General features: G+C 42.0%; 1 protein-coding gene across 4 annotated transcripts in view; it reads right to left on the bottom strand.

The window, feature by feature from the left end:
* Positions 1–2,543: 2,543 nt before the first annotated feature.
* CCSER2 (coiled-coil serine rich protein 2) overlaps positions 2,544–20,057 on the bottom strand; it is a 50,007-nt gene continuing 32,493 nt past the window's right edge. For 2 of the 4 annotated variants that reach the window (XM_014071014.2, XM_014071013.2), the window contains 3 exons: positions 19,808–19,894; positions 18,907–19,005; positions 2,544–4,267 (listed from right to left, as the gene is read on the bottom strand). In XM_014071014.2, the coding sequence (XP_013926489.2) occupies positions 3,500–4,267; positions 18,907–19,005; positions 19,808–19,894 (954 nt within the window). In that variant the 3' untranslated portion in view covers positions 2,544–3,499. Of the gene's footprint in view, positions 4,268–9,427; positions 9,468–13,844; positions 13,930–18,906; positions 19,006–19,807; positions 19,895–20,057 lie in introns of all 4 variants that reach the window. The other 2 variants (XM_014071015.2, XM_014071016.2) reach the window with 2 other exon arrangements.

The following is a 20,057-nucleotide window of genomic DNA, read 5'->3' as shown; positions in this document are numbered from 1 at the left end:
TAACGAAAAGTAGAGATTAATAAAATCACAGATTATTATTATTATTTTTCCACTTTAAAGAAATCATTAAGGCTACTGGGAGTTGAATGAGCCTTCAAGGCATGTTGCATGCCAGTTTCGAAAATAAGGAAATCCTTTTCATCCACTGGACATCCTAAAGAGCCAAGGTGGCGCAGTGGTTAAATGCAGCACTGCAGGCTACTGCTAGATCAGCAGGTCAGCGGTTCAAATCTCACCGGCTCAGGGTTGACTCAGCCTTCCATCCTTCCGAGGTGGGTAAAATGAGGACCCAGATTGTTGGGGGCAATATGCTGACTCTCTGTAAACCGCTTAGAGAGGCCTGAAAGGCCTATGAAGCGGTATATAAGTCTACTGCTAAGTCTAAAAAATACACGAGAACTTTCTCCAACCCAACTGCATTCAAAAAGGTTGGCCCTCTCTGTTGTATAAGGGAGATTCACAAATCATGATTAAAAACCCACCAGATCCCACCTTGACTTTGCCCGACAAATGCCCAAAATTACGACTCAGGGCAGCTCCCTCAACCCGCTCTGGGTGAGGGGCTTCCAAGTTGCCTGAAGACACAGTTTAGATGTTGAACATCAAACTTGCATGCTGCCATCTGCTACCGCCAGCCTGACAATGGGATTGGGAGCAAAAGGCTAGTGCTATTTTTGGAAAGTAATATCCCCCCCCCCCCCAAGTGCTGTATCTTCCTGAAGCAAACAGGCCGGGAACATGAAATTGAAAAATGCTAGTTGGAGGCCTCCTAATGTATACTGAAATACCAGTACCGATGCAGTAGTTCAACCTGATGCAATCACACTTTTATAAGCCGCATTACGGTTACTTGCCATTGAGAAGGGGGACAACTATCTACAGATGTTTTTCATCTGTCTAACTCTACAGGTGCCCCTTGGTGGTTAGATGCCTTCTGTTGACAGGGTACATTCGCATCCTGATAGGGGGGACAAGGAGATGGTGTCAAATATTGGGGAAATAAAAGCTTGCGTCTTTTCAAGATGTCAAAAACAGCAAGAAAGTGGTTGTAGATTTTTTTTATCCCCTCTGGAATGCTGAAGTTTGTACAACTACATACCGTATTACCCCCCAAATAAGAGAAGGTCTCATTTTCTTTTGACCTCCAAAATATGGCCTTGGCCTTATTATCCGGGGGGGGGGGGGAACGACTGGTTTTGGAGTTGCTGGGCGGCTGCTCTCTTGTGAGCAGCGCAACACGGCAGCCATGAGGTGACCACACCGATAAGCAGCTGCCCGGCAATCTCCCTCTCCCACCGGGCAGAATGCCACTCGCCAACCTAGCAGTATCTCAAAGGTGCCAAGCCACGCGAGCGCCTGTCCCCCTCCCGGCTCCCGCAGCTTGACACCTTTGGGATACTGCTAGGGGGTTGTCCAAGGGACGTATTTTTGGGGGAGGGCTTATATTTTTGCCCACCCAAAAAAATCTGGCATGGCCTTATTTTCAGGACATGTCATATTTTCGGGAAAACATGGTAAGACCCCGTCATATTTATAGTGCCAAAAGTAGGCAGGCCCCAATGGGTCACATTGGATCAGTCAGCTTGCTTGGGCAACTGCTCACCTGGCAGGCTCCGTCTGCTCCAACGCGGGGCCAGACTGACTAGCCAGGGGTTCAGCCCAACTACCTGGGCTGATGTGCTTGTCATCCTGGATTAAACAAGGTGTGAGTCACGTCGAGGTTCGTGGGGCTGACATTACGATAGAAAACCCCTGCCCGTTTTAAACACAGTCCTCCTTCAACCGTTATCCCTGATCACAAAAAAGGCAACTGAAGCTTAAAGCATGTCGGCCACTCAAGAAAGCATTTTCCGGTCAGCTACATCAAGACCATTTCACTGCACACCTTCAAGGTTTACAAGCGACACAAACACAGCTAACAACTCTTGGTCCGTCTTTTGATGATGAACTTAAGGTGGCTGCATATATTTCTTACTTATCCTTCTTAAGAAAACCAAAGCTACTTTTCCCTGGCTTAATTTAGCCTATCTGACGCCCTCCAAATAGACCACAGTCCCCGGTTAGCATACGCACAAGCTAGGGTATTTGAGGACAATGGTGATTTAGCCTGACATATTTGGAGGGTGTCAGATTTGGGAAGATTACTTTGATTATTATTATTTTTTTTAAAAGGATGCATTTTTCTATAAGAAACATTCTATAAGTAATATTCAGCAGAGCTCAAAATCAATGCTATGGTGTATTTTTCAAATTTTATTTAACACTTTTAAGTTTTTGTTTTTTTTTTTTTTTTTAAGCCATTTCCAACAAGTGTTCTCAGATTGATACTGGAATAAGATTTCAAGACAATTGAACCCCCTTTTCTTTCTGTGGGTCTGGTTAACCCTTCCCTCCACTGATGGCCTTATCTGACAGAATTTCTCTGTCTCCAGTGACTTTCTATCCCTTTTCTCCCAAGATTAAAACGTTTTGTTCTTTTAGGACTTCCCAAGATTTCCCCAAGTGTGTACGTGTACATAAATGCATTTGGCATTTTAAAAAAATAGGGTTTAAAAAAACGTAAGCTTTATTATGAAAAATAATTTTTGAATCCCTACATATATGGCGAAAATTTTGTGCAAACATTCCAAATTGGCTTCTTGAGATTTTGAGTTGTAACAGAACTCAATAAATAATGTTACCGTTAAGCAAGCCTTGAAATGAAAATTTACAAGCTGGCGGTCATGGACTCGTTATTTCCAGAGTCACATCACGTGCCATCTGACAACCGTTGGTATAAACCAAAATCTGGGATATATATTAAATACTGTCTTTCCGTTACGCCATGATAATGGATTAACACTTATATATTCTACAGCTTATCTACAAGGAACGGGTAAGACTTTAAATATAAATATATCCATTTCACCCTGTGAAATTTTGTGGCCACTTGTGAACCATGAATAGGGACCCCAAAAACACAGAGAACAATTTGGGATCTTCCTTGCGAAAACATAACCTCCTCCATTAAATATTAAATATACATCTTTTACAAAGTTTGGGGGTTATAAATAGAGACAATTTGCATAGGCCTCTTGAGCTACAGAGACAGACTTATGGCTGAAGAGGAACGTGGAAAGAAGAAAACAGCAATAACAAAAGAAAGATCGACAGTATCATTTGTCCATCGCTTATAATTAATTCCCAGAACCAGAAGGTCGCCTCTGTCATCCATTCTTCGGGGAGACACACAAAGGATACAATTTCCGTCAGCAACTTTCCCGGACTGAGACGACCATCGGTGCCATCAGAAGACGTCACAAGAGGCTCCTGCAGATCAAGGCTGGAAGAAGCAATGCATTTTTTTTTAAAGAGGGTAAAACTGAGACTAGAAGCATCAGGTGATGTGCAGCTTCTGGGGCCTCCAGGCTCTTGCTGAGGCCGCCTGGCCAGGAAAAGAGCAGGCAAGCAGCGTCATGGGACAGGACCAAGGAAATGACACGGGAGAGTCCCGCTTGGACTACGTCTTTGGCTTTGGGAGTCGGGAGAGACGATGCAAAGTCAGGCCCTCCCCAGGGCGAAGGGCTGGATCTCGGTTCTGTGGGGCCTCTTTCGTTGGCGCCAGGGGCTTTGTGGGGCCAGCCTGAAATCTCGGCTGCTCAGGAGCTGGGATGGTTTTGGGGGTTGTCCTCTGCTTGGGGCGGGAGGAAATGGCCGGAGGGCGAAGTTTGGAGGCCCTCTGGTTCCTGCTGCTCGGAAGGGAGAGGTTGGACGCCGACTGGGATTGTGCCTGGCCGCTCAGTGGAGGCACAAAGGAGTCCCTCGAAGAGGTTGCTGGAGGAGGCACTGGCACGGTCTGCTTTGGGGCTCGGAGAGCTCTTGACATCTTTGGTGGCGAAGCCTGGTTTGGCCTGGAGCTGTGGCTTTTCAGAGCTGGCCTGGCCTGCCCGTCCTGCGCATTCAACTGGGCCGAGGGGGCAAGGGGCTGCGAGGCATTCAACTTCCGGCCAGCGACGTCTTTTGCTTTTTCTCTGACCGTTGCGTTCCTGGTGGAATGTGCGTTCGCCAGGGAGTTGTCATCGTTCCGCTGTGTGTTTAAAGTGCTTGGTTCACGCCCGCTGTCAGTGCCGGAGCCGAGGGCAGCGTTGCCATCTTCGTGGCCAACATGTTCCGGTTGGTCCTGAGGAGGGGGTTCACTGCGAGCCACGGTGAGTGATGCTTTTGCTAGTTTTCCCTGGCTGAGGTCTGCGGAACGGGGAAGGTGGCTGGAAGGCTGTAGTACTTGAGGCTAGAGAGGAAACATTACATGCCAAATGATTAGGAAAAGGAAGAAGGGGAATCTTACTGGCATCTGCTTAAAAATTAACTTCTGTGTTTAAAGCAGACGAGCAAAGGGCAAAGGAACCAACATTTCTCATGGCTGTGCAAGGACACCAAATGAATAAGCGATTGCAGTCAAAATTCATTATTATATTTTGTATATTCTGTATGTAATCTATACAATGCCTGCCAACACCCAACTGGACTCTTTACTATTGTTCCTTATTCACCTGCATTTTTGGCTTCTAGCCCAGAGATCATTCAAGGGGACGAATACTAAAACATGAAATTGTATCAGCTAAAAGCAGTTAAAATCAACTAGTCTTCAAACTGGAAAAGGGTGGGTAAAAAGGGGGAACTGGACTCTTTTCCTAAATGCAGTTAAAATACTTTTCCTGGAGTGACAGTTGAAGACGGGAATTGCCTTCAAGGCAATTATCCTCCATAGTTGGGGAGCAATGCAGCCACTGTACCAGTAAACAAGTGTCAGAAAATGGGACTATTGTCTTCATTTGACAGGGCCTTTTACTGGTTCAGATGAATTGAGCAACCCCTCCAAATATTTCATCCATTACCACAGGGATCTCCAACCTTGGCAACTTTTAAGACTTGTGGACTTCAACTCCCAGAATTCCCCAGGCAGCCATGCTTGACATTTAAAGTCTTAAAAGTTGCCAGGGTTGGAGATCCTTGCATTAGAGCAGAAAAACTGGCCTATTCCTATTGTTTTGACACAATAGCAGGTGTAACTGTGCCAGAATTAAATGCTGTGTAAGCAAATTTAACCACATGAGCACCGTCCTCCCAAGATCCATTGGCTAAAGCTTATTATTTGCAAGGGTTATGTTGATTTATTAGATTAATCTGACTTTGAAATCTCCATAATGTATTCCAAAGTCTTTGAGATCTTCAGCTGTTAATAAACGGAAGGCTTAGTTAGGAGGTTATCTAGGCTGGGTTAATAAACTATGTTTTAATGCATAGAATGTAACCTGGGATTACGACAGTAGTTCTGTTTCATGATCATTATCTCTCAGAAACTATAATAAAAGTAAGGAAAAATCCCACAACTTGGTGAATGAGTAAATAGGGTACAGGACTGAGAAAGATCTCACAGTTATCACAGGACAAAACAAACAGTAAGCCACATCTTGTTCCCTGTATTTTAGTCTCATTTTAGCACTGTGCATCTCGAGTTAATTAATGTAGGCTGATTTTAACAGATATATTTTACAATTTTCTATACACTATGTACCCACCTGAATAGATATGATGTTAGAAGACATGCAACTGTTGCAGATGGCAAACACAGACCACAGTGATTTGTAGACAGAAAACATACAACACATAAAACACAAAGTGCCCTCAACGTACAATAATCCCACACAATCCCCCTATTTGTAGTATCAATGCCTGAAGGTTTTGTGGGATATGATTATTATTATTATTATTTGCTGGTGTAAAAGGGGCTCTCTTCCATTTCAGGATTTTAAGTTACCCAATGGAGGATAATAAAATAGTTGTTCAACCTCTTTGCCTCACCATAGACCAGGCAGCATTACACACAAAGACAAAATGATTAAATTGTCCTACAGAAGATCCTTTCTTACCATATATATCTACTGAAGGCCACCTTCCTCTTTATATAATAAAATATCACCCACCACTGAGGGGTGACAAAATGGAATTTGGTCCGCACAAGGAAGAAAATTATGTACTCGTATTTGACAGTAAATGGGACAGAATAAAACAATTATTAAAACTGAGGATTGATTACCGCAAACCACAATTCATCAAAAATTCCGCAAAAGAAAATACATTAAAATGCTGCAAAGTACATGTTATTTACATGTTGAAAAAACAAAACGTATGCCTCATTACTCATGGCCTTACACAAATATGTGAGTTAGATCCACAGATACTGTTCTGTTCTTAAAGAATTGCTTCTGCTTAGGAAAAAGTGTGCCTAATGCAATTAAAACGAAACGAAACTAGTTATTAGTGTAAGGTGACCTCAGATCAAAAGGAATTCTAAGCCTCAAAAAGGTTAGAGGTGACTTTTTTCCCAATAAAAATCTAATTTTGAAAGGAGACAGAGGAGGGGTCAGATGCAAAATTTTGACAGGTCCAACATCAAGTGCAATAATTTAAATACAAGTTGTCAAATTAAGCAGCCTTCATTTCTAAATAAAAATGGACAGGTTTACACTGTTTCACAGATTGTTCAAATAAAAATCAATTTAGAATGTTTTCCCCTCTCTTCTTCTACTTGATCTACAAAACTTTTCTCCTTGAAAGAGAGAAAGTCAGAGACAAATCTAGTTGACTCACATTTACAGAGTTTATCTTGGAGGGAGAATTAAATAAGGGGGGGGGGGACATAACCAGATCAATTTTCTCCTAATGGGTAGTGTGTCTAATCGGGTTGGCGACAGAACAGTGGAGGAACAAAGGAAAGAAATAGATAAAAGGATGTGTATAATTCTGAAAGAAATTGAGTGGGGGGAAAAAAACAGAAAATATAGGTTCAATTTGTCCAACTCCTCCTTGATTCAATTACTGCTATGAGTCACTTTCTACTTCTATAGCAATTGAAAGAAGTTACAGCAAGTTGATATAGAGAGAAGAAAAGGAAATCTTGCTCTCTGGGTATGGTGGAAAATCTGTTTTTCAGATCACGCCTGGTTGGAGCAGATCCAGTTTTGTACCAGGAAAGAGCACCACCTCCTTTAGCAAACCCTTGTTGTCCAACTGGTCAAATTACTGCCCCAAATGTAGAAACATGCACTTTCTTCTTGTGACTGCAGAATCCCCAAACACTATTTTAATCCAGTAATTAAATTCACAACCCTGGTCAAAAATAACCAGGGAAAACATAGAGCCTCCTAGTTGGATCCAAGGCAAGAACTGTCAATTCTGACAGTGGCAAGACAATTGTGTCAACACTTGAGCTATCCTCTGTATCTCCTTATTCAAACTTTCTGTCTTCTACTCTAACTCAACTGGGCATGGACTGGTTGGGCAGGGAAGAGCAGCTCCCAGAATTCCACTGGCTGAGGAAATGAAGAAAGTTGATTGATCTGATGCAGGGATGGCTGATTACCCCGTGCTGACCTGCGTGCCGGAAATGGCACGCAGAACCATCCCGCCTGGAACGGGTGGCCTCGTTGGACTTTGTGCATGTGAGAGCGCCTAAAACCTGGAAGAGCACCGTTCTGGCACGTGCACCCAAACTCCCGGTTTCCGGCATGGGTGAGCGCCCGACGAACAGTTGGCCATCACGCATGCTCGCAACAGAAACCTGGAAGTTTGGGTGTGGACGCACGCATGCGTGCTGGAATGCTGCTGTTTTGGGTTTTGGCGCTCGCACACGCTTGAAGGCAATCTGGGCGGTCCACGTACGTGCACCGGAACGCGGAATAGGAGCCAGCAAGGCTATGCATCCTGAGCGAAATGGCTCTGTATGCCACTTCCACCATGGCTCTAATGTGTTTCTCAGATCCTTTATGTCTATGGAGATTCTCAATCACCCAGGGAATGGGTGTCCTAAAGACTGGTCCTTGGAATTCCGGCCATTGGTCACGTGATCATGATTTCTGATATTCCCTGCCCAACTTCCCACAATCAACATCAATGGGGAGACTGCAAGAAATCGAAAGTGAGGTCCCTGCTTAATGATGGCAACCAGGGCTTCCAGAACTGCTGTTGCTAAGTGTCATTGTCATGTGACATTGCACTTTACAATTGTCTTGTTTCATTATGGCAATTCCAGTCCCAATTGCTATTGTAACCCAAGGACTACCTATATATCAATGAAGTGTGAGCTAAGAGTTACTAGCAAAGTTGTGACTTGTTTCCTTTGTTAAAACATAAAGTTGTCCAATATCTGAGGTAGTGATCGATCGATACGTAGGAAGAATTTCACGGAGGGAATTCAACAATTTGATAGATGAGCAACCAGAACTATTTAGTTATGAGAATGAGTCTCTTTTCCACCAAAATTGTCAGAATCTATCTATCTATATATAAATGGCTCTGTCTGTGTGTGGGTGTGGGTGTGTTCCAGCATAACTCTGGAACGCCTTGAGCAATTTCAACCAAACTTGGTACAGAGATGATTTACTCTCTGGAAAAAAAATACTGTGGAGGTAAGATATCCTAACACCTCTTGTGTGTGTGTGTTTTGTTAAGATATAGTCTGCTGTTCCTTAAAATGGCTTTTATTGTACTGCCATAAAATGGCTTCTACTGTACACCGCAGTGGAGTTGCCATGGTAATGGCTTCACAGTACTCCACAAGGGGGCTCCTTCTGGTAAGGGGGAAAATCCAACATTAGAAATCCAACATTAGAACATTTCCCCCTTATAAATAAATAGTCAGGGTTGACTCAGCCTTCCATCCTTCCGAGGTGGGTAAAATGAGGACCCGGATTGTTGTTGGGGGCAATATGCTGACTCTGTAAACCGCTTAGAGAGGGCTGAAAGCCCTATGAAGCGGTATATAAAAATCTGCTATTGCTAAATATCTGGGCAACGCCAGGTTATCAGCTAGTTATTTTTAAAAAACATACACAGAGAAGCATGGTCATATCCTGTGATGACCGGTGTTCCACATTAAGATGCTCCATAACCAAAAATTTATGAGCAAACAGATTCACCACTTAAACCCCTTAACTTGGGAACTACTTCAAAATTTGTGTAGGTTCACATATGGTGGAGTGTATATTCGTATATAATGTGTTCAAAACATATGAGCTTAAAATGTGACTTAAGCTTCTCAGAAGGAAGCTTCTGAGAAACTCAGAAACTCAGAAGGAATCTGGTGGCCTTTTTTCTGATTAATAAATGATTATCCAAAGACCTTTGAATGAAATTGGTGAGTTGGACAATACGCCGTTAGAATTCTTTTGAGTTTGGCTACCATACACTCTGGCCTAAAATATTTTTGACTTCATTAAAAACTGTAGAACAGTCTTTCCCTACTTATGCAGTGTAAATATATATGAATGAAAAAAAACAAGACAAGAGCATGCACAAGTGTAGTCTGCATGCACCATGCAGAAAGCAAGCACGACGGTGAAGACACAAAAGGAGAGATTGGGGGGGAAAATCTAAAGTTGTACTGTACCACGCTTTATCACAGAAGTAATGGACTAACTCCTCAACTCCTTGTCAATAGCACAATAGGAAGCAGAGACAAAAAAGAAAAGACAAGGACAATGATATCAGAGGGCCAAGACACAGTAATGAGCCAGTACCGTGATTCAGAACATCCTCTTTATACAGTGTGATAGCACAACGCAGATCACCCAATGTCAGAAAGGCAAACGGAGGATATCTTTTAAATGCAACCACGCCTACTCACCTTTATCCCGATCTCAGAATGCAATTACATCCGGTCATCCAATGGATCCTGCCCTCACATCTTGCTCTCAGGGGCCATCACATAATTTTATTAGGTCCACCAGGTCACAAAGCTTCAGTGTGTTATACTACAGATCCATATCCCCTTTTGTATTTTCCCCACTTAAGACCGACTATTTCTGTGCTTCGTCATTTTCTAAAGCGTAAGCATTTCCACTTGGCCTCCGATTGGTTTTGGATAACTGCCTAATTTTTTGAGCTAAACATCTGCTATGCTATAGATATTCTTGAACTACAACCCTCATCAGCCTCCAACAAAATTAACAATATAGGGGAGGGGGGTGGATTTTGTAATTCCTATGGAGTTACACGCTGCCTTTAAAGTTATGCAAGTTGAAAAGCTGCTTAATGGATAAGCTCTCTCAGCAACCGTTACATACAGGAGCTAAGAATCTCTAATGGAAAGTTGTAAGTTCTCATGATGCTCTATTTTATTGGAATCAATTTCGCATGGAAGCGCTGTTCTTCCTGAGAAAATTTTAATAATATTCATAACAAATACAGCTGATAAAATTAGGATCTCTGAGATAAGGCACCAATAGGTCCACAGATGCCTCCTTAGCACCGATTCAAGCTCTCTTTTCCAAATTTTTAAAAACATTTTTTTTAAAAAAATCCCCTTTTTAATGGAAATATTGCAAACTTCAGCTTATTGTTTTTAAGAAATGAAATTAAAATGGTGGGTAGCACCTTGAAATAAGAAGAAAGTGATAGGGAATTTTGCTGCCTTCCTTTTCTCTCTGGGGATCCTGTTACTGGATATTTTTTCTCTCTCTTAAAACACACCACTGAAATTCTGGTTAAGGCCATCTTAGCTTCAATTCTTGACTCTCTAAAATTCCTAAAGTAGACCCCCAGCAACAGCCAGCCAATCAGGCCAGTGGCAAAAGATGCTGTTTTACACAAACAAAAGCCCCATCCACTGGTGAAATTCAAAAATTTTCCCTACCAATTCTGTGGGCGTGGCTTGGTGGGGCGTGACCAACTTTTTTTAAAAAACTTTTTTTTAGCATTTTTTAACTACCGGTTCTCCTGAACCAGTAGTTTAAAAATGCTAAAAAAAAGTTTTTTAAAAAAGTTCCGATGATTGTGTGGCATAGCTGATTGTCACACAGCTGATCGTTGGAACTTTTTAAAAACTTTTAAAAGTGTTTTTTACTACCAATTCGGATGAACCACTACAAACCAGTAGCATTTCACCCTTGTCCCCATCCCTAATCAAAGGACTGTTCTCAGTTTAAATTCTGTTCCTAATTGAGTAAACATCAAGAATATTACTGTTTCACCTGAAAGAAAAACAGAATCTAGAAGGCTGAGTGGCCTAACATTAAGTGTACGGTTAGGTGGCAAATCCCAGCTGACTTTGTCCGATTCCCCAAATTTAAACAGGGTTAGGGTTAAGGTTGGGGGGTAGGGGGAGAGAGAAAGAATCCCTGGCTGGGATTTGATGAAAGTCTACCAGAAAACCAGAGAGCTACTGTACATATGAGTTTGGGATGTTGGAAAAACAAAGCAGAACAGCAGAGGCACACAATGAGAAATCTCTGTTGCCAACAAATTGTAGATTTCTTTAAAAAAAAAAAAAAGAACAGCTTCGTATTACTTTGCTGTGGAATGAGAATCATTTTAGCTATATTAATAACAGTGTTGGGTTTTTTTGCAGACGTCTTTGTAAGTCGATATATTCATCTACTATTACATGTTTCTTTTGCTTTGTGCATTTTTGGTTCACTTGTTCCAGTACAAAAGCAGTGACAGTAAAATAAAGAATGATTATCAGTCTAATTGCTGACACAAAATATTTCAAATTGTTGCTTTTAGCCAAAGAAAACCTATTTATAATCAGGATACGGCTTCAGCTAACTGGAACTCTTTGGAGACATTCGTACAGCTACTAATCCGTCATATGATCAGATCCAAATGTAATAAAATGGCCACCTCTACAGCTCAGTTCCCAGATTTTGCTGTATACAGCAAGGCATCAAACTCAGGAATGGACTATGATGACAACCCCTCCTTAGAACTTCGAAAAGACTATATTTTGTGGCAGTCTTTACCAATTCCCAGATTTTTAACTGTTAATCAAGGCTAGCTAGTCGCTTAGTTAACACTTTCTTGGAAATATCTTAAACAAATTATATCAGCTAGATCAGAATACCCGACCATGAGGATTTGTTTTGCATAGCTGTTTCTAGTTAGTCTAAATCCATCTATATAGCACAGTGATGGCAAACCTTTTTCAGCACAGAGTGCCCAAACCGGAACACGCATGCATGTGCACCCTTCGGAGTGCCAGAAACCTGAAGATCTGCTGGCTGGCGCATGTATGCCTGTTTTTTGGCCAGTTTTTTAGCCATTTTGGGTGGTTTGGGGGCCATTTTTCAGCTGGTTTTGGCAGGTTTTTGGGCCGTTTTCAGGCTGTTTTCCAGTACTCGCAAAGTGCTCGCAAAGAGCAGCTGGCCGGCACTCATGATACCAGAAGAGCAGCTGGTGATGACACGTGTGCCCACAGAGAGGGCTCTGTGTGCCACCTTTGGCACGCATGACATAGATTCGCCATCACAGGTATAGCAAATCAAATGGACAACACTCCATTTGAAACCATGGTCTAAGGCTGATTCGAAAGTCTTGGCTTGTGTTTAACTATGGAGGAAACAGAATCTTGCTAATGGATAGAGATGAAAGCCAAGGGAAGCCAAAACGCGTATTAAAAGGCTTTAGAGACTTCGTTGATGCTTATTTGAGGTTCCATATTCTCCATGTTGATCTTCTCCTTCCTAAACTAGAGGTGGAGAAATTAACCTCCCCGATCCAAACCAAATCTATACTCTCTCAATCCTTCTTTCCAACACACACATAAAACTTATGCAAAAGCAAAACATTAATCCAGAAACAAAACACACCCATCTGGAAATCTCTCTTTCTCTTTCTCATTATGATAAACATCATACTTGAAGAGGATACATTTAAGAAGACACTGCAGGAAAAGCAACCCAGTTAAACAGGCAATTTGTCTGCAAAACTCCAGTTTGTTCAACAAACTGTGGTTAAAATAAACATTAGCTTAAACATGACATATTAACTCATTTCTCCCCGTATTCTGGCACTCTTTTCTGCACTTAATGATGACAAACAAGTTCACCAATATTGTGCGCTTTGTCAGGGATTGCTGGCAGTTGCCCTGGGTGCCCCATACTGAGTTAACATGGCCCAATATAAAACCCTGAAATAATGCAGGGGTGACTCAAGGAATTCAAGTGGTTAAACTGCGAAAGAACTATGTTTCTTGGTTTTCACATTTCAAACCATCTGGAGATCCGTTTTCTATCATCTGCATATGTTAAAACTCATTCCGTCAGTATAAGGTTTTGTTTTTTTAGGTTTTGCAAATCTGCAGTGTTGCTTTTAAAATTTCCCTTGTAATAATTTAACAATTCACCAAAAAAAAAAAAAATCTACATCAGAACACTACAAAGCAGCAAAAATATTGTTTCTATTGTGCCTTAAGAACAGGAATACAAAAAACAATAATCCCATTTTAGTTCGAACAGTTACAAGTTAATAAGTAATGTTAATATAACATGCAGAATTGAAAAAGCTGCTTCTTAGCTGGGACGTGCTCTCTTTTTTTGAGGAAAGACCCCCTTGGGAGAAACATGCACACGTAGCTAGAAGCAAAGCTTAATTCTCCAAAGAAAGCAATGTGTCATGTATTATTAAAATACGGTTTGCCATGAACGTATATACACAAATATTTTGCAAGGAAAATGGGGAGGGGGGTACGCATGCCAATAACATGGACGAACACGGCCACACACTTTCCAAAAGCCACAGGGAGGGGCAGGAAGCAGGAGGGCAAGCAAATTATAGTTTGCAGGAGAAAGAATGAAAACTTCCAGACCCATTTAAGGCTCGTTATAAAACCATTTTGCATCCGGTTGTCAATGGAAGTTTTATAGCAAGTGAAGGAGGCAGAGGGGTTAGGGATTCTCCGGTGTTCTTGCAAGGGAGAGCAGAGAGAGAGCTGAGCAAGAGGGGGAGTGCGTGCAAGGGGGGGGGGACTGCTAGTAGAGCAATGGGGAGGGGGGGACGAGAGGGGTGAGTGAGGAGTACAGACTCACTCTGTCTGCGCTGTGGTGGAAGAGTCCGAGGGATGCCCTGGAATGAGCCCTGCCAGGGAGAGAAGGAAGGAGCAGAAAACCCACTCTGTGTGGAGAAAGATGGGGGAAGGGGGGAAAGAAAAAATAAAACAGAGAACCAGTAAGGGGTGGGGGAACAGTACCAAAAGCTACATTGTTCGTCTCTTAGCGAGAAATAGCTGCAATTCTAACCATCCCAAAGGAGTCGTCGGATTTGCCAAGCGTCCTTCAACTGCTTTCTTTATCCCAGACAGAGACCCAATTCTATTAGCTCATGATAAGCAGAATTCTGCGGGGAGAAAAATAAAAGTATTCACCCCCCTTCCAGATTTTCTGAATTTTTCCTTTTTTTTTTTTTTTTGCTTCTGAGTGTTATCAAGAGCCTCACGAGGGTCCGACGTATGCATAAAAAGGTTGGAAGGGAAGCAGTGAAAACAAAATGTGGTGCCTGGCTGCATATATTTCATAAACAAAGACCTTCAACAATTCAAGTGGTGCTCAGGTTAGGACTACAGAGGCTGGGAAACGTATCATTTAAGTGGAGTGGTTGTTAAATGAGATTTTCCAACCGCTTTTGCTATCAATGTTTAGGGAATCACCAGGGTCATTAAGTGAGACGTCACCTGCTGGCCTCCCCATTGACTTTGCTTGTTGGAAGCTATCTGGGAGGGTTGCAAATAGTGACTGTTGGCCACGGGGCACTGCGACTGTCATAAAGTGAATGAGGGTTGCCAAGGGCTCAAACCACAATTGGCCATGGGGATGCTGCAACAGTTTGTGGGAGGACCAGTTGCAAGTTACTTTTTACTGCAACTTCAAACTGTCACTAACAATGGCGTAGTCAGCTTGACATCACTTGTGTCAGGGGCAGCTGTGGTGGCCCAAGCGCTCAGTAAAAACGGGCTCCAGAGCTCTATTTTCAGCTGCGGCGGTCTCTTGGCGCCATGTGTGGCAGGAGGCCATCACAGCTGAAAAAGGAGCCTGGGAGGGATGCATGTGGCCCTCCCAAGTTCCATTTTTGCTGGCAGAGGCATCATGGGCCAGTCCTTGGCCCTGTGGGCCAAATTTAAGCATCCTGTGGACTGGATCCGGCCCCTGGGCCTTGAGTTTCACACCCCTGGTTTAACACATCACACAACCAACTTGATAAAAATTGTGGGATCTTTTTTTAATTATTTCCAAAGATTGTTAGCTCAACGCAGGAAAAAAAAGGGGAGGGGGGCAAGGAATTGCAGAGGTTTTAGATATTTTGAACAAAACTAATAATTACATGGAGGTAAGTGGTTCACCCACCAGGAAGATCCCAAGGAAACCTATGTCAAATATTTCAGTAAATCATAGGATATACAATCAAGGTAAAACAATGTATCCAAGCAAACTTTTTAAGTTTCAGAAATCTGGAAAACCAAAATAATCATCATCATCATAATTTTCACGGAAGAAAGTTCTATCAGCAAGACCCCACGGCTAAGAATGCTGCCGTCCTGGTCATCCCTCATTTCTGATAGGTAGAGCTAAGAAGTCAAGAGTTAAGAAAACAGGACAAGACCTCTGAATATAAATCTTTTGAAAGAAGGCCTTCGCAGCAAACAGAGACCCTTCTTTGGATTATTAAAGCAGCTGTATCTTTGCCCAGGCCTCAATAGTTACTCTGTAAGCTGTTTCTAAGAGAGACCCAGAAGCAGTTATTTGTTTCTGCTTGAACACATCCAGAGTTATCTACTCTCTATCTCAGTCTTTCTGTTACTAAATTGCTTTTACTGTCAGGACAATTTCTGTGGCCTACAGCTGAAATATGTTTGCACACACCACTGTAGACCGTTCCTGATCTTCTTCTGAACAACATCGCTTTAGGAGTTGCCTTCACAAGGCTAATCTCCAGCTCTACCTCCACCAGTCTCTCCTTGTAAGACTTACTTTCCTGGGTTGATCTCTAAACTCTCCTTCCAGTGAAGTGTCTGGAACTGGATGCAGCACTTAAGAAGTTTGACTGGTACAAAAACTATGTTTTCCCACTTTAGAAAGTAAATTTTAATAACACCCAAAAGGTCAGACTCCTGACTCATTCACTTCATAATCATCAGTTCTTAGATCCTTTCTTCATCTCTCCTGAATCCTCTATTAATGATTTTTTTTATTTCTTAAAAAGAATAACTTGAAATTCATCTGATTAAATGTTGTTATTTTCCGTGACCCGTCAAAAGCGCGGACGGCAAAAGCGCGATCGACAAAATCATGCCTTTGACGTCATCACAGCGCGACGAAAAAGATCGAAAAATTCAAATAAAAATTCATAAAAATTAAATTAAAGCAAGCCGATTCACATAAAGGTAAGGGTTAGGTTTAGGGTTAGGTTAAGGGTTAGGGTTAGCTTTAGAGCGTTAGCGTTAGCGTTAGGGTTAGGTTAAGGGTTAGCGTTAGGTTTTTCGTTACTTTAACGGTTAGGTTTAGGGTTAGGTTTAGGGTTAGGTTAAGGGTTAGTTTTAGGTTTAGGGTTAGGTTTCGGGGGCTTAGGGTAAGGTTTTCGCTTTATTTTTACATTTTTCGAACTTTTTCGTCGCGCTGTGATGACGTCACAGCGCGCTTTTGTCGAGCGCGATTTTGTCCTACGCGCTTTTGTGGTGGAACCGTTATTTTCAGTCTTTTCCCTAACTTTTCAAAATCATTTAAATTTGTTTCTTCTTGCCATCTACAAATTTGTCGAGCCTTTTTTTCCTTCACGTCCTCATTTAATACTGTAATAGCAGCCTGTGACCACTCTTGGTATCATCTCACTCAATATTTCCTTCAGTATGAAGGATAATTTATGAAAACATAATGAAAATGTTTGTCAAGCTTCTAGGCAGCCAACTAAAATTATGCCATCCAGCCTGCACTCAAGAAACGTGCAAACTGGAATAGGTTTAATTAAATCTCTCCAGATTGATCTATCAGGTGCAACTATAGCTTTGGTTGTATTTGGAAATTCTGAGCATATTGTTTTAAAAAAATTAAACACACATTATTTACTTCTACTTCAGGAATTAGATATATGTATTTAATATATTTAAAACAATACTCAGAAGCATATTGATTCTTTTTTTGCTGGAGTCTACCTTTTGTATAAATCTCCAGGTGTAGTCATTGGTTTATGTCATTACATAAAGATAATTAATAACTAAATAAAAATGAAATGAAATGAAAATATCTGGCTATATACATTTTATTTGGGAAAAAAATAGACTATGATATCTTGCTGCCCTCTTTCATTTATTTTCTGGCAAAAAAGGAAGAATGCACAAATACAAGGATGGTTAAAAGCTACGAGTCTGAGGAGAAAAAAAATCCTTGATGGCTTTTCAAGCTGATCTGAAATATTAATTCATTTTTTTTAATGGAAAGGTTTAGGGTTGAACTATGTTTTTGGTGATTCTGTGATGTAAACCAACTGTTCCAATCCCTCTAAAAATCTTCAAGTACAAAAATGAGCTTTTCTAATTCCCAAAAGCAACAAGAAAAAAAAAAAGAAATCCCCAAGGTGACTACAAAAAGAATATTCGTTTGTAAAAAAATCTAACTTTCAACATACTGTACGCATTATGTTTTAATTTAAAAAATAGCATTGTGTTTGACTTACTGCACTGACATTTGCTATCCTGGCATTTTATGTAATATCCACTTCATTTAAATCTTCAGTAAATTATCTCTATGTGCACTTTATAGATTGTCTATATCTTACATAAAAGTGCAATTACTAAAAATTAAAACTGGGGTAGGACTTTATAGTATAATATAGTTGGTTTTTTTTAAATTCCACAACTGCAAAGGAAACAGTACTAGAAGTAGTGATTTCCAAAGGGTCAAGAAATTAATGTTGTCAAAGAAATGTATGTTCCCATTACTTTACAAAAAAGTGTGTTAAATCTGACTTTGTTATGAGGTATATTCAGAATTGCCTCGTTTTTCCAGAGATCATTTTTTCCGCTATTTGACATGTAGACTAATCCACGAAATCCAGTATTAGTGAATCTAGGAGATATAATAGCCACTTTTTGAATGCGTACCTAAAATATGAAGAATGAGGCAAGTCTAGAATTCTAAGCCTTAAAGACTATAAATGTTTTTAATAAAGATTATAAAAAAAGAAGTGATAGTGAAAATGTCATTATAAAGTGTACACACTGGAGCAGGGGTGTCAAACTGGATTTCTTCTGACAGCCGGATCAGCACTGTAGTTCTTCTCCGCGGGCTGGAAGGGGGCGTGGCGGGGAGGGGGGGGAGATGGGACAGAAACCTCCTGCTGCACCCTACCGGCCAAAATGCCCCCCCCCCCCATTTTTGTCCTTCATGGCCTCCGGCAATACTCTCCTGGCTGATGCCGGGCTGAAAACAGGCCCCCGCACGGCCTGTTTTCGGCCTCCCGGGCCTCCAGCGGGCACTCTGCTAACTAAAAACCAGCAGAGGCACTGCAGGTTGGTTCTTTGATATTTCCAGGCTGTCCCAGTAGGCCGGATCCAGCCCCCAGGCCTTGACTTCGACACCCCTGCATTGGAGCAATGATGGACTGTGGATAGTTGTCGACTTACGACCACAATCAGAATGTCCATGTCTAAGCAAGGTGGTTGTTAATTGAATCACATCCAACTTTACAGGGTTTTTGCCAAGTGAATCCCAGGAATGGTTGGGCATATTAGACAACCGTTAAGAAAATCTGGCTTCTCCCACTGACTGTGACACCATTTGTGACCTCAGAAACCAGTTGAGGTCACACACAGCAATCGTATGATCCAGGGACACTACAACCATCTTAAATACAGGCCAATGGCCACGTGCCCTCATTCTGATCATGTGGCCATGGGGATGCTGCAATGGCCACAAGTGTGAGGACCGACTGGTCGGCCACAGGTCACTTTTTGATCTTTGAACAGTCCCTAAATGAATGGTTTTAAGTCGAGGGCTACCTCTATATTGAGGTATGATACCGAATAATGCAACTGAAAGTAAAACACCAAGAAAATATATAGAGCGTAAGGAAGCATCTTTATGCAAGCAGTAAATGACTCACCGCATTTCTTCTCCAGGAGGTTTGGGTGAATTTGTCAGCAAAGCCGCACGTGGTCACTTCAGGCACCTTGCTGGCTTTGTGGCAGCCACACCTAACAGCCTTCATGCAGAGGGAAGAGAGAAAACTCGGTGAGGAGCAAGAACAGCCACAAAGAGGCTACCTCACAGGGGGATCCAGAGCCAGCTTCAGTCAAGAGGCAGTGCAGATACAAATTCAAATTAAACAGGTCCACTAAGAGTAGACAAAAAACACCACACAGCCTTCCCGAGAGAAAATTTACCGTATTTTTTGCTCCATAAGACGCTCCTGACCATAAGTCACACCTAGGTTTAGAGGAGGAAAACAAGAAAAAAAAAAGAAAATCTGCCTCCCAGCATCCGTCTGGTATTCATCTGGCTAGCGTCCTTGCAGCAAACAGCAAACAGCCTGGTCAGCTTCAGCATGTTATCGCGACCCAGCATGTAGCTCATCAGGGCTCCGCTTCATTGTGCCCACCCCCAGTCAGCTGAGCAATGACTAGATTCCGGCCTCCTGTAGCCACACCAATCAGTGGACTGGCTGGCCATTGCTGCCTCCTCTGTGTTTGCTGCCTCCGCCGGGGAAGGCAGGATCTTTCACTGCTGAGCAGCTGATCGGCAGTTGGATGAGCCTCCCGGAATACCGCCAATCAGCTGTTCCAGGCAATGGGGATCATTGCCACCGTTCACCGCTGCTGCCTTTCGTCCATATTTGCTGCATAGGCGCACAGACATTTCCACACACTTTGGGGAGGAAAGTGTCTTATAGAGCGAAAAATCTGGTAAGTGCTTGTTTCCTAAAACCTTCATGTAGCTCAGGGGCACAACCGTTTTCTATCATTATTATGATCACATTTCTTTTCATAAGCGGCGTGATTACTTACAAGTCGACGTTCAAGCTCCTGGATGGTCTCGTCTTTCTTTTTTAAATCGTCATTCAGCCGTGTGATCTCGCTCAGTAATTCGTCAATCTGGCATAAATTAAATAAGGTATTAATGTGTTTTGAGAAATATTATAATGTCTAATTATCTGCTGCGGAAGGAAAAAGTATGGCTTTGAAACCAAGTCTGAATAATGGATTTCACATTACCAAATGTTTAAGAATGATACAAATTGCAGGTATTATCGGTATC

The sequence above is a fragment of the Thamnophis sirtalis genome, unplaced genomic scaffold (assembly GCF_051295495.1).
Source record: "Thamnophis sirtalis isolate CommonGarterSnake01/CBP01778 unplaced genomic scaffold, rThaSir2_p1.2 scaffold_15, whole genome shotgun sequence".
NCBI classification, from domain to species: domain Eukaryota; kingdom Metazoa; phylum Chordata; class Lepidosauria; order Squamata; family Natricidae; genus Thamnophis; species Thamnophis sirtalis.
The sequence above is the reverse complement of the archived record's forward strand: the minus strand, read 5'-3'. Positions and strand labels throughout refer to the sequence as shown.